This window comes from Mirounga angustirostris, unplaced genomic scaffold (genome assembly GCF_029215605.1).
Source record: "Mirounga angustirostris isolate CCGP_5_RB_7025 unplaced genomic scaffold, mMirAng1.0.hap1 SCAF_1, whole genome shotgun sequence".
In the NCBI taxonomy this organism is placed as follows: Eukaryota; Metazoa; Chordata; class Mammalia; order Carnivora; family Phocidae; genus Mirounga; species Mirounga angustirostris.
In genome coordinates, this window is record NW_026991709.1 from 184,933,295 (window position 1) to 184,946,519 (window position 13,225).

Here is a 13,225-nt window from a genome sequence, read left to right on the forward strand (position 1 = left end):
TTATTTTAGTTCGGAAACATGACATTTTACATGAATCATACCTTACACAATGTTAGTTTTTGTAATTTTAATAAGAATTCTTATCTTTAAATATGGAAATTTAAATTTAACTCAGTAGTAGTCATATTAAAAGTGTCATAATACCTTTAAATGATTCCTCTAATTTCATCTGGCAAATCCTGGGAGAAATTTCTCTGCAGAATTGCTATGCCCTGATAAATGTTTCTGTTTTCCAATATTAGTAAGAATTATGAAGCAAAAATTTGCTAACATTGACTCAGAATTAAAAATCATTTTTTCAAAAAAGGATTTTTTTTTTAAGGACTGTTGGACAGAATATTCTAAGAAATATCCATCTCCCCAACTGATTAATTCACTAGAGAGATGTATTCAGGTTTATGAACCAAAAGATAAGAATTCCTATAAAAATAACTCTTAGGCAGTCAGGAACTAAATCAGAAGCAGCAACAGGTACATGGGAAACATACATTTTTCAATTTATACTTCCTCATGGTTCTCTTGGATATCCTCTGGAACTGCTTCGAAGACTGAAGAATTTCGTCCCCTAGAAATTCACACTGTTGAAGCTCAGCATGTCTTTGGGCCAATAACTTCATGGATTTATCTGTCACTGTTTCTATGAGGTCATCCACCTATGACAGACAGATGCAAAGAAATCTAGCCATATTTTGGAAAGCCTTGTCTCCCATCCAAGTACTAACCAGGCCCGACCCTTGTCAAAACCAAAGGGATGGTGGTTTTTTCCTGAGAGACAACTTCAGGAATTGGTGGACGTTTTGCAAATCCCAAAGTATTATTCTAATTCAAGTCATGGCAAACAGAGCAAGAAAACATGCATTTACCAGCCAGTGGTAAAGACAATCTCATTTCTTCCCAAAAGAAGCCTTTGTGCATGCCTTCATTTTAATTGAATTCACTTAATATTTATTAGGCACACAGCATCATCCTAGATGCCCTTAGCAATCCTTTAGTCACTCTCAGGATGCCCCCTACTAACATTATTTCTTCGTGCTAATCTAATCATTAATTTCCTCCCACAACCATGCTGTCTAGCAGGGCTGTGCATTCAGTTAAACTCAGCCCTCTGCAATGCTTCTGAAACACAAAGTAAAAGCCTTTGTCCACCACCTGCATTTGAAGTTTTCCTACTGTCAAATCTGATTTTCGGAGGATGTTTTTCATGCCACGCTTCTTTTTTTTAAGTGCTGGAAAGTGTGATCTCTTTTTTGATGAATATGGAACCTATCACAAAAATGCAAAAACACATCAGATTACGAAGTACCAACAATATTTCTGTGACAGTGCTTAAATAAGAATTCTCACCCTTGGGACATTCTCTTATAAACTGAACATTTGCCACATAACAACGTTGGGTTGGAGAGCATAGTCATATTATTCTCCACGCCCCATGTATCTCCTTTGTGCCCAGAGCTCTCTTTGAAGAGATCTATAGGGTGCAGAGAAATGAGATCATCTGGTTCTGAAAGAATGTTATACAGTGTCAGGAAAAAAGCAGGTCACTCACAAGGGGAAAAAGAAGAAATTGCAGTCACTGAGCACAGTGAGAGTGTGGGGCTGCTGAGGACCAGTGCCCCAGAAAGCTCATTATCACTGGATCTAGTTGTTAATTTGGTCTCTTTTCTGCAGGTTTCCTTATTTTCATGGCAGACATGTCTCCAAACATAAAAAGAAGGCTCTGGGTTCTTTTTGCCCCAAGCCTGATAACTTTTCCTAGCTTCCCTGGCTTGCTTCTTCTAGGCACCTGTCTTAATAGTGTTGCTATTGGAAATCATTCCTAAGTCATGGCTCCTGACTAATAGGCCCTTTTTAGTCTTACTGGGTTTACTCTTCCTTCCCCTTGTGCTTAGTAACTCGCATTGAGACTATTGTGAAACCGGCACAACGTGGGATGTGGGACCACATCTACGACCTACCCTGTGTCTGAGTTTACAAACGAGTCTGCTGACCCACCACTCTGCCCTGCCAACTTGCCCAGGCTCACCTGTCACTTGCAGGACCCTCCCCAATCCATCTATCTATATATAGTTGGACTCCTTGTTTTTCTTTCCCATAAAACCCAGTACTTTTTCCTACTGAACACTTAGCGCATGTGGTAATTCCTAAGTTATTTCTGTGCTTGTTGAATACCACTATTGTAGAGTCAAATGCCTGGATGGTCCAGGAAGGTCATGTAAAACAGGACCCGTTGTGGCTGGTGGTAAACTGGAGAGAATGTGCCTCCTGCCAAGGGGCAGCCTCTGCACGGAATTGTGGGCCTAATGTTTCCAAACCCTATTTTTCAAAAGAAAGCTTAAAATCCAGATATTTTTCAAATATTCGCATTTTTAAATGTGACCGAGATCATTCCAAGAGCTAAACAAACCCCGCCCCCCCCCTTTTTAAAGATTTTATTTATTTACTTGCCAGAGAGAGAGTGAGCAAAAGCAGGGGGAGCGGCAGGCAGAGGAAGAAGCAGGCTCCCTGCTCAGCAAGGAGCCCGATGCAGGACTCGATCCCAGGACCCTGAGATCATAACCTGAGCCGAAGGTAGATGCTTAACTGACTGAGCCACCCAGGCGCCCCTAAATAAGACCTTTTGCAGCCAGTTGACAATGTTTAAAGTCTTTTGCTGAACAGCAATCCTACTGTAACCAGATGTATCCATTTTTTCCTTTTATGGTCAGTGATATTTGTGTCCTAAGAAGTATTTCTCTATACTGAAGTCATTTCTATCATCCTCCACAAGCTTTAAGGTTTTACCTTTTCCGTACTTTATCTATAACCCAATAGGAATGAATTTTTGTATGTGGTGTGAGATAGAGATCAAATTTCTTTTTTCCCATATGAACATCTACTTGTCCCAGTGCCACTTATTCAAAAGGCTATCCTTACCTCAATGCTCTGCAGAGCTGCGGTTTAATATCTATCCCCCTTACTGGATCGTAAATTTCACAGAACAGAACTATGTCTATTGGATCACCCTTAGAGCCCCCAAACCTAGAAATCGCCCTGGACGTAATAGGAATACAGCAAATGTGAACCTGGCACACGAAAGGCAAAATTCAAAACTAATGCTGGTGCCTTCTTACAATGATACTCTAGAGCAGCTCTGTTCAATAGAACTTTCTACAAAAACAGAAATTTTCCTTACTTGCTAGTACAACAGCTGCAAGCCACATGTCATTATCTAGCAACTTAAAATGCAGTTAGTGCAACTGAGGAAGTGAACTTTAATTTTAATTAAATAGTCACATATACCTAGTGGCTACCATTTTGGACAGTACAATTAGTATTTAGCAAAGTAATTAAGAGTAAGGACTCTAGAGCCAGATCTTCCTGGGTCTGAAACCTATCTCTCCCACTTATCTAAGCAAAGTATTTAACCTCTCAGTACCATCCCTAAAATAAGGATAGTATTGCTACCTTTTTTTTCTTTTTTAAAAAATATTTTATTTTTACATAATCTCTACCCCCCAATGTGGGGCTCAAATTCATAAACCCAAGGTCAAAAGTCCCATGCTCTTCCGACTGAGCCAGCCAGATACCCTTATTGCTACCTACCTTATAGGACTGTTGTAATTTTTATCTGAGTTGATATTTCCAAAGTACTTAAAATTGGAAAAAAGTCAGCTTCAGAGCTGTTTGTTGTATTCAAAAATAGAAAAAGTTCAGGTGATTTAAAAAAATAGTTTGGGCAATTTAGGCTGAAGTTTACACATGCACAGATAAGGACAGGCTTTGGTTTGGATGCTCTTGGATTTTCTACTGCCACACTGTCTTTACATGTGACCATCTTTTAATTTCAGTGACAATGAAGTAAAAATCCAACTTTTTAATTGCACTGGCCACATTTCAGGTTCAAAAGTCACATTTGGGGTGCCTGGGTGCCACAGTCAGTTAAGTATCTGACTCTCGGTTTTGGCTCATGTCATGATCTTAGGGTCATGAAATCGAGCCCTGCGTGGGGCTTTGTGCACAGCACAGAGTCTGCTTGAGATTCTCTTCCCCTCTCCCTCTGCCCCTCCCACTTGTGCTCTCTCTCAAATAAATAAATAAATAAATCTTTTTAAAAAAAAGTCACATGTGGTTAATGGCTACTATATTGGATAGGGTATACTTGCATCCTCAAAGTTCTACTAGGCAGTGCTGGTCTAGAATTTCTCTCCAAGCAGCATGCGTGATTGACCTGATGCTAATATAGTTGTAACTTGATAGTTGAATAGTTGAAAAGTCAGTATAAAGCTCAGAACTCCACTGTTGCCCCGACCATAGTAAAAGTAGAACCATCTGAGCTCAGAAGTAGAGGAATCAGACCCAGAAAGCCCGCTTGCTGTGTCCTCAAGTCTTGGACTGAAGGATGCAAGCAGCAGACATGAAGGCTTTATTATGAGAACTTGGCCTTTACTATACCCCTAAACCTCAACTTGTATATAAGTCTTTAGAGGCGAGTTTGTTTTAGCGTTGTACCTTTTGCAGTCCTGAAGGAAGGGACGTCACAGATAACCGCTTGGTGGTTCTCCTGGCCCGAAGCAGTGTATTTCCTTGGGTTATCGCCTCTGTTTCTGCTTCTACAACATCAAGTTGTACAGTCGCTTAGAGAGAAGGGAGGGGGGAGAGAACCTGTAAGGATCTCAATGATAAGCTTTTTCTTTTCTTTTTTTTTTTTTTAAGATCTTATTTATTTATTTGAGGGAGATAGAGAGCATGGGGGGAGGGGCAGAGGGACAGGGAGAAGCAGGTTCCCCGCTGAGCAGGGCTGGATCCCAGGACCCTGGGATCATGACCTGAGCCAAAGGCAGACGCTTAATGGACGGAGCCACCCAGGTGCCCCACAACGATAAACTTTCTCATTAGACAGTATTCAGAAAAGACCACATCCCATGCTACCTCAGTAGCTTTTTTCCTTGGGGTTAAAGATAAAAAATGGGTTTGCTTTTTCTAATCTTATACTTGTTCCTGCACACATTTGCCTTTTCTTGTGGTCAGGACCTCAGTGGTCACCAACCTGTTCTGGCAAAGGTGGTTACATCTCTTTGAGACTTCAGTTTTGCCCTTTGTTACTTTTTCCTTTAACTATTGTGGAATTAGAAAAAGTAACCTTCTGTTGTGTAAGATGATCCCTTGAGTACTTGTTATTGATTGAAGGAATGTTTAAAGTGACTCATTCTCCAGCCATGTGGCTCAAGGCTCTGCCATCACATTACCACATTCGTCGTTTTTCTCATTTTCCAGGGGCCATGTGAACCCCGGCTTCCTTAATATTTTTCTTTCTATCAGTTCAAGTCTTAACACTATAAATGCTTTTATAAAGGTAACTTTAAGACATCAGCATAAATCAAAAACCAGTGTCATAAATAAGCATTAAAATTAATATGGTAAAAACAAAACCATGTTATTGCCTGCAGAAGGCATTAAATTTGAGGTTATTCTCCTTTTCATTAAAAAAAAAGTGGGCAGGAAACGAGGCTTTTATTTCACATTGTCAAAGGATTGACAGGAGCATTGACTCTTGTTTCAGTGCCTCCCTGCTGTGCTCACACATACAACCATCTTGTCTTGCTTGGGGTCCATTGATAAGGACTTTGCTAGAAGTGGTGGCTCCTAATCAGTGAATGGGGGCTCTGTCCTCAGAGCAGGTGCTCAACCCAGGGACTCTTCCCTCTCCCTGCCCTCTACTATCCAGCTCTTCCCCAAATCTTACAACTTCTACCTATGAATGCTTCTCCCTTTACCTCCCCATCCCGACTGCTGCAACTAACTAAGCTACTATCTTTCCTTGCCTGAATGAGTGTAGGAGCTTCTTATTGTTCTTCCTGCATCCGCAATGGCCCTCCTCCCAACCAGTCTCTGCTCTGCAGCCTGAGCTATCTTTCAAAAATGCAAATCAGATTATATAAATCCTCAGCTTGAAAGTATGTGATGCTTTCTTAGCAAAAAATTAAAAATTCTTAGGAGAAAGTTAAAAATTGTTAATGTGACTTACAACATCCTGACCACCTTATTCACCAGCCTTTCCCTGGCTGAATTGCTTTCATTTCCTTATTATACCCTGTGTTCTCTTTATATTGCGATGTGAATATGCTCTCCCTTCCTCCTGGAAAACTCTTCCCACTCTTTCTTTGTCTGACTCCAGTTGTCCTTCAAATCTCAACTGAGTTGTCCCTTCCTTGGGGAGGCCTCTCTGGAGCCCCTTCCCCTAAAGTTAGAGCACCTGTGATGGGTTTCCACAAGGCTTCATGTCAGATGTAATTATCTGCCTAACGTTGGGACGCCCCTCTATGCTAGGACTTTGTGAGGGCAGGGACCACGTCTGCTCTATCTGCTACTCTATCCCTAATAGTTTGGCAAACACATAATACGTATTTAGCAAATATTTGTTAAAAATGTTGCGAGGGTAACAGGGAAGAGCCACTATCATTGGGCCACGTCTGAGAGTGTAATAGTGTTAGAGCTGTGTCCTGAAAGACAGATTTTCCGAAGAAATCTTGGTATAGAGATTGGTTATTCCAACTAAGATGAAAATAAGCCAATGCACACAGATGAGGAAAAAGTACTCATCAGGTACGCAGCCTTATCTTTGTGTGAAATGTGGGATCGTGTGTGGATTCCCTACATGTACTGGAAGGGCCATATAGGTTTCCGGATGCTCTTCTATAAAGGACATTAAGAAGCTACACAGGATATTTAGGGAGTGAATTTGTCCTGTATGACACTGTAATGGTGGATATAGGACATAACATGATGGGTTTGTCATATTAGGGCAAGATGTTAATAGGGGTGGGTGGGGTAAGGAGAGAGGGTATATGGAAAGTTAATCTCTGTATCTTCCATTCAGTTTTTCTAGTAAACTTAAAACTGCTCTAAAAAAAATCAAGTCTATTAACTTAGAAAAGCTACAGAGAAGAATGTGAATATTAGTGGTATTGTTAGTCCATAACTCATAGGACCCTCCCCGCCCCGCCCTGCAACCGCATTACTACATTGCAAAAAAGACTTCAAGTTAAAATTTCAAACCCTGATTCTTCCACAAGGTACATAGGAAGTAGATACAATAAAATAAAATGTCTGTTCTGACTTGCCAATCATAAATTTTATTCATAGAATTCTCCCTACACTCTCCACTGTTGGAAATAGCTATTTGAAGGGCTGTATTACTACTTTTTCCAGAAACAAAATAAAAGAAAAAGCCCACCTTATTTTAATTTTTTAATGTGTATATATATATATATATATATATATGCCTGTATATGCATATTTAAATAAAAAGTGACTTTAGAACAGTTAGGCCACCAATTGCACTGGGAGGGACCTCAAAGACAATGCAATTCAGAGCTTTCCAAAATGTATGTACAGGCAAGTCACCTGGGGCTCTTTCTACAATGCAGATTCTGACTCAGTAGACCCAGGCGGGGCCTGAGATTCTGCATTTCAGACAAGCTCCCAGGAGAAGCCACACTTTGGGGTAGCAAGGAAAGCCATCTTAACTTCACTATTCCTCTTGGCCTTGACACTTAACCGCAAATTGCCTTTGATTACCATTCTGTGACAGCTTTCTCGTTCTTGGTTTGGCAAATAACCTGGGGGCTGGAAGCTCCTTGACAATTCTAGGAAGAAAGCTCTGCGGGTTGGAAAGGAAGGTTTCCTTATGGTAAGTGGAGGCCCCTCTGCTGACACTTGCCGACTTGCTTCTCCATTTGTAGGACAGCATCCTTCCCAAAACAGTCTTCATTTTCTTCATCACAGTTTTTTTTTGGTTTTGCTGGCTTTCATGAAATTCCTTGTCACTGTCAGCAGACGATTCATCTTTGGGGACCAATACGTTTTGTTTTACCAAGTTGGTGGACACAGCTCTATGCCACCTAAACAATATAAAAAAGAATTTGTGTTTAAGGAAATTGAAAAGTCAAAAACAAGAAATTTAAATCATCAAAATCCAAACTTGAATTGCGAACACATGATCCAATTCCAAAAAAATAAAAATGAACACCAAGAACCAAATCAGTAGTTATGCGTGTTCTGACCACTACTTCATTTTATCCTCATAGCTCCATAAGAGGTAGGTTACGCTATCATCTTCACTTCACTAATGACTAAACTGAAGCACAGAGAGCATAGAATGCAGATTTTAATCCAGGTCTCTGACTGTTAGAACACATATTGACAAATTGGTAACCTCCTTTCAATGATGGTTGGATGTAGTTTTTACTGGGTTTGGTAGCTTCCGGTCTACAGTGATGAAAGATGAGCGATGGCTAGGGTAGTTAATAAGGTCTGTAGTCTCCAAGGCCCCATAAATGATGCATGTACATAAAACACTCATTTAGAGAGAATAACTCTAAACTCTTATTTCTAAGATTCCAAATAGTCATACACTATCTTCATCATTTGGGCCTATTTTAGTAATACAAACAGATAACGAGGGCGTCTGGGTGGCTCAGTTGGTTGAGCATCTGACTCTTGATTTCGGCTCAGGTCATGATCTCAGGGTCATGGGATGGAGCCCCGTGTCAGGCTCCACACTCAGCAGGGAGTCTGCTTGAGATTCTCTCTCTCCCTCTCCCTCTGCCCCTCCCCCCACTCACACTCTCTAAACAAACATCTAAAAAAAAAATACAGATAATATTTCTTAATAGCGTTCTATGCACTAAGCACTCTTCTAAGTTCTTCCTTGTGTTTTATGTAATTTACCCCTCGTCCTGTCATCTCTGTTTTACAAATGAAGAGATTAAATCCTTGAAAGATTAAATAACTTGGTACAGGTGATCTGATCCCAGTGTCTGTGTTACTCACCATTCTAGAAGAAACATCATCTATACCATGATACCATTATTTAGCTAATATTCTTCCTCAATTAGCTATTGTTTTTAGTGTCATCCAGAGCAATAATATCCAAAAAAATCCCAGGGGTTTAAAAAATTAAACCTTTTATTTTGAGGTAATTGTAGTTTCACAGGCAGCTGTAAGAAATAATACAGGGAGATTTGCCCAGTTTCCTCCAATGGTAACCTTGTGCAAAAGTGTAATTTATCACAATATTGATACTTTCAAGATACAGAACATTTCCATCACCACCAGGATCCTTCATGGGTTATGGCTGCACCCACTCACCCCATCACCTCCTTAAGCTGTCCTTCATTTGTATAATTTTGTCCTTTCAAAAATGTTATCTAAATGGAATCATATAGTATATAACTTTCTGGGATTTACTTTTTTTTTTCACGCAGCATGACTCTCTGGAAATTAATCCAGATTATCGTATGTATCAATTTTTCTTTTTTGTTGCAGAGTAATATTCCATGATACTGATTACCACACTGTCTAATCATTTACTCACTGAAAGACATTTGGATTGTTTCCAGTTTGGGGCTAATATGAACACACACATAAACATTTGTGTACAGGTATTTGTAGGAACATAGATCTTCATTTCTCTGGATGAAATCCCAGGTTTTCTATTATGTTATGTTATATTATGTTTGCAGTAAATGTAACATGTATTTCTAAGACAGATTAAAATAAACTCATAACTATTAAAAAATATTCTTCATATACTACCTAAAATATCTCAAGTAATACCAGCAGCACATAGACCATCCTCCAAGAAAATACTGTTCTAAACTGGAGCTAAATCATTCAACTTTTCTGTAATTATACATGGGAAGTAGTTCAGAAGAGCCCAGGCACTGGAGTTCAATGGTCTTGTTCAACCCAGCACCACACTTCCTAGCTGTGTGATCTTGGGCATGTTATTTAACCTCTTTAAGCTTAGGTTTTCTCATTTGAAAATGGGTATACTGTTTTCAGAAATGTGGGCATAAAAAAGAAATAATTCATGGGCTTAGAACCTAATAAATAATAGCTTTAATTAATATGTGGATCAGATGAGTGAAGGAAAAAAGTAAAAGGCAAGGAGGGAACTCAAGCAGGAGGTCAAAAGAAGGGCGGGGGGAGCCTGTAGGCTAGCCAGCTATCCCTTTCGGGACTGAACATAGGCTGTCCACCAGTTACACACACACAGAAACACTAGGGGTGCTATTCCATTTAGTCATCATAGGCTCCAAGTTAACTATAACTTTCTGGCAGATGGCAGTAAAGTGTCTTGAGGATGGAGTGCCATTTTCTTTTTCTTTTTTTAATTTTTTTTTAAAGATTTTATTTATTTGACAGAGAGAGAGACCGCAAGAGAGGGAACACAAGCAGGGGGAGGGGGAGAGGGAGAAGCTGGCTTCCTGCTGAGCAGGGAGCCCGATGCGGGGCTCAATCCCAGGACCCTGGGATCATGACCTGAGCCGAAGGCAGACGCTTAACGACTGAGCCACCCAAGCGCCCCAGGAGTGCCATTTTATAATTTGCCCAAAGACCATTTATGGGCTAGGATTAATCTTCACTAGAGCCCTGTGAGAATCATTTAATAAAGCCATCAATTTCTACTACCATAAATACACATACACACACACACACACACCCCCCCCCCAAAACAATGAAAATACAACTTCAGGAGGCTCAAGAACCCCAAAGGCCATCCACGTAATCCCTCAGGTTAAAAGCCCAGCTCTAAGTATTCTGAATCTCTAGAATGTATCTCCCACTGCATCCCCTCCACCCTCATTCCCAATCTATTAAAACATAACTAAGGTGATTTTGCTCCAGGGCCTTGGAATAGAACTGTTGCAATTTCTGTTTTGAAAAGAACCCTTCCCTTCTTAAGTTTTCAAATATCTTGATTGGTAATGGATGTACTTTGTAGAATTGCTTCCCCCTTTAAACTCTTTTTATTATTGAAAGTGGAAATCTCTGCAATATTTCATTTTGTCCGTGGAAGTTCAGAAGTTTGGTGTTGGAGGATTCAGGCCTCATCAAAATACCTCATTTCTACGTGTCTGAGCTATTGCTCATGAACCTGGTAAGAAAGAAGCCAAAAGAAATTGGAAAATAAATCATCTTGTTGATTTTCCAAATTAAAATGTATTATGTTTGGAGTATTTTTTTTTTTAAAGATTTTATTTATTCATTTGAGACAGAGAGATACAGAGAGAGAGAGCATGAGCAGGGGGAGACAGAGGGAGAGGGAGAAGCAGGTTCCCCACCGAGCCAGGAGCCAGACATGGGGCTCAATCCCAGGACCCTGGGATCATGACCTGAGCCGAAGGCAGACGCTTAACCCTCTGAGCCACCCAGGCGCCCCATGTTTAGAGTATTTCATTGCCTGTCTTTATGGTTTTTCCTTTGACAGGAAATACCAGGTATAAGACAGTTTTAACATTACATTAAAGAGGGGCACCTGGGTGGCTCAGTTGGTTAAGCGACTGTCTTCAGCTCAGGTCATGATCCCACGGTCCTGGGATCAAGTCCCGCATCGGGCTCCCTGCTCTGCAGGGAGCCTGCTTCTCCCTCTCCCACTCCCCCTGCTTGTGTTTCCTCTCTCGCTGTGTCTCTCTCTGTCACATAAATAAATAAAATCTTTAAAAAAAAAATTACATTAAAGAGCATGCACAGCGTGAAATAACAATTAGTACATATTTCAGTGCATATTGCTGGGCAAGAGAACAGAAAGCATTGATAATGGACTCATCTCAAAGAATATACTATTGAATTTTCAAAATCATAGTACTTGCACGGGACACGTGATATCTAAAATTCTGAGACTGTGCTTATTTTTGCCTCACATGCCACATTAAAACTCAAATTCAGGTGGAAAGGAAAGGCTTTCCCCATTACGATTACACTCATAAAATCAGGCGTCCATTGTGGCATTAGGCTTCCTGACCTATGTAGAAATGCGGTGCCTCCCCCGCCCCCCAATCCATTCAGAGTGTTCATTTCTAAAGGCAATGCTGAAAAAGAGATGCTCCCTTTTCTAATCATCACAATGAATATTGTTTAATGCAAAATCCAAAGAATCTCACTCAACAGAAAAGAAAACAAATCCCATCGGCCTACCTTTCAATCCCCTTCCTTTTGAAAGGGCCATTTTTCTTTCTGTGTTGCTGGAGTCTTCGGTACTGACCAACTCTTCCACAGGCACCCTTAGAAGACTCTGGAAGATACAGCTGAGGCTGGTCCATCGCTGTCAAGTCCACCTGTAGCAGCTGCTTTGGATTTCTTCAGCTCTTGAGCTCCCAAACTACAAAAACAAATCATTGAGGGCCAGAGGCACTTTTAACTTCTGGGCTGTTTTGGGGAAAGTACGTAGGAAATTTTTGGAATCGCTTTCTTATTCCCTTGAAGGTGTGAGAGACATCATTTGTGGGACTGGCCCTGTTTACCAACTTCACAGAGGTTGGGAATGATGCATTTGACAGAATGGTGGGAAATTCCAGTTCAATTCGTGGAACACGTGTTCTAGATTCCTGGGCAAGGCCAGTGCAGAAAAGGTAACCTGATTTTCTAATCACTACCTTTTGGGTTGGTAATAAAATAATCACACACCAATTGATTATCACATTCAGATGTGCATGTTTGAATACCAAAGAGGAAAGACCCGGAAGAATACCAATGATCCCAGCTTTTTTTTACATCTCTCAGCTAGAGCTGATAAATACTCTCTCGGCCCCAGGGGACACATATTAAAAAGCCCAGTTGTTATTTGGCCATCTTATAGTACATCCCAAGGCTATTTTATTATATCACAGAATTTTATAGCGGTCTCTCATGGCTGAAAAAGTTGAGTGCCTGGTCCGTGCTTCCCTTCGAACATTTCCCCATTTCCCGAAGAGCAAATTCTGCCTGCAAATACTTCTCACCACAAGGTGGCAGCAGACACTAGGATTTATTCCCATCACGCTCAAGGGCGTTTTGAGGTTTTCAGACAGAAGTAACTGCATACTAAGAAAGAAAATTCTAGAAAATTGTGGGAGAGATACTAGGATTACCCTGCTTTTTGTGTTTGTACTCATCAGTGATGTGAAGCATACTTCTCAAACTTTCATGTGCACATGACTACCTGAGGATTCTATTAAAATGCTGATTTTGACATAGGAGGTCTGGCGTGGGATCCAAGAATTTGCATTTCTAATAAACTCCCAGGTGATGCTGATGATGCTGGTCCACAGACCACACCTGGAGTAGTGAGGGTCTTGTATGTTCCAGCACCGTGACAAAGAGCTTAAAAGTGGTCAAGAATTAAGTTTATTACATTGAGGGATTAAGAGGGTTCTTGTTCTAGCCCCCCTGACAATTTGTTTACCCTATCTGTGCTTGTTTT

The 13,225-nt window shown here is 40.6% G+C and overlaps 1 protein-coding gene across 1 annotated transcript; it reads right to left on the reverse strand.

Annotated features, from left to right (window-relative positions):
- Positions 1-42: 42 nt before the first annotated feature.
- On the reverse strand, positions 43-12,474 carry CUNH3orf49 (chromosome unknown C3orf49 homolog). The gene is made up of 6 exons (XM_045902184.2): positions 11,962-12,474; positions 7,558-7,880; positions 4,489-4,613; positions 1,150-1,263; positions 489-653; positions 43-84 (listed from the first exon to the last, which is right to left on the reverse strand). Exons 1-6 carry the CDS (start codon positions 12,084-12,086, stop codon positions 43-45), a joined length of 894 nt encoding a protein of 297 aa, XP_045758140.2. The 5' UTR covers positions 12,087-12,474.
- Positions 12,475-13,225: the final 751 nt, after the last annotated feature.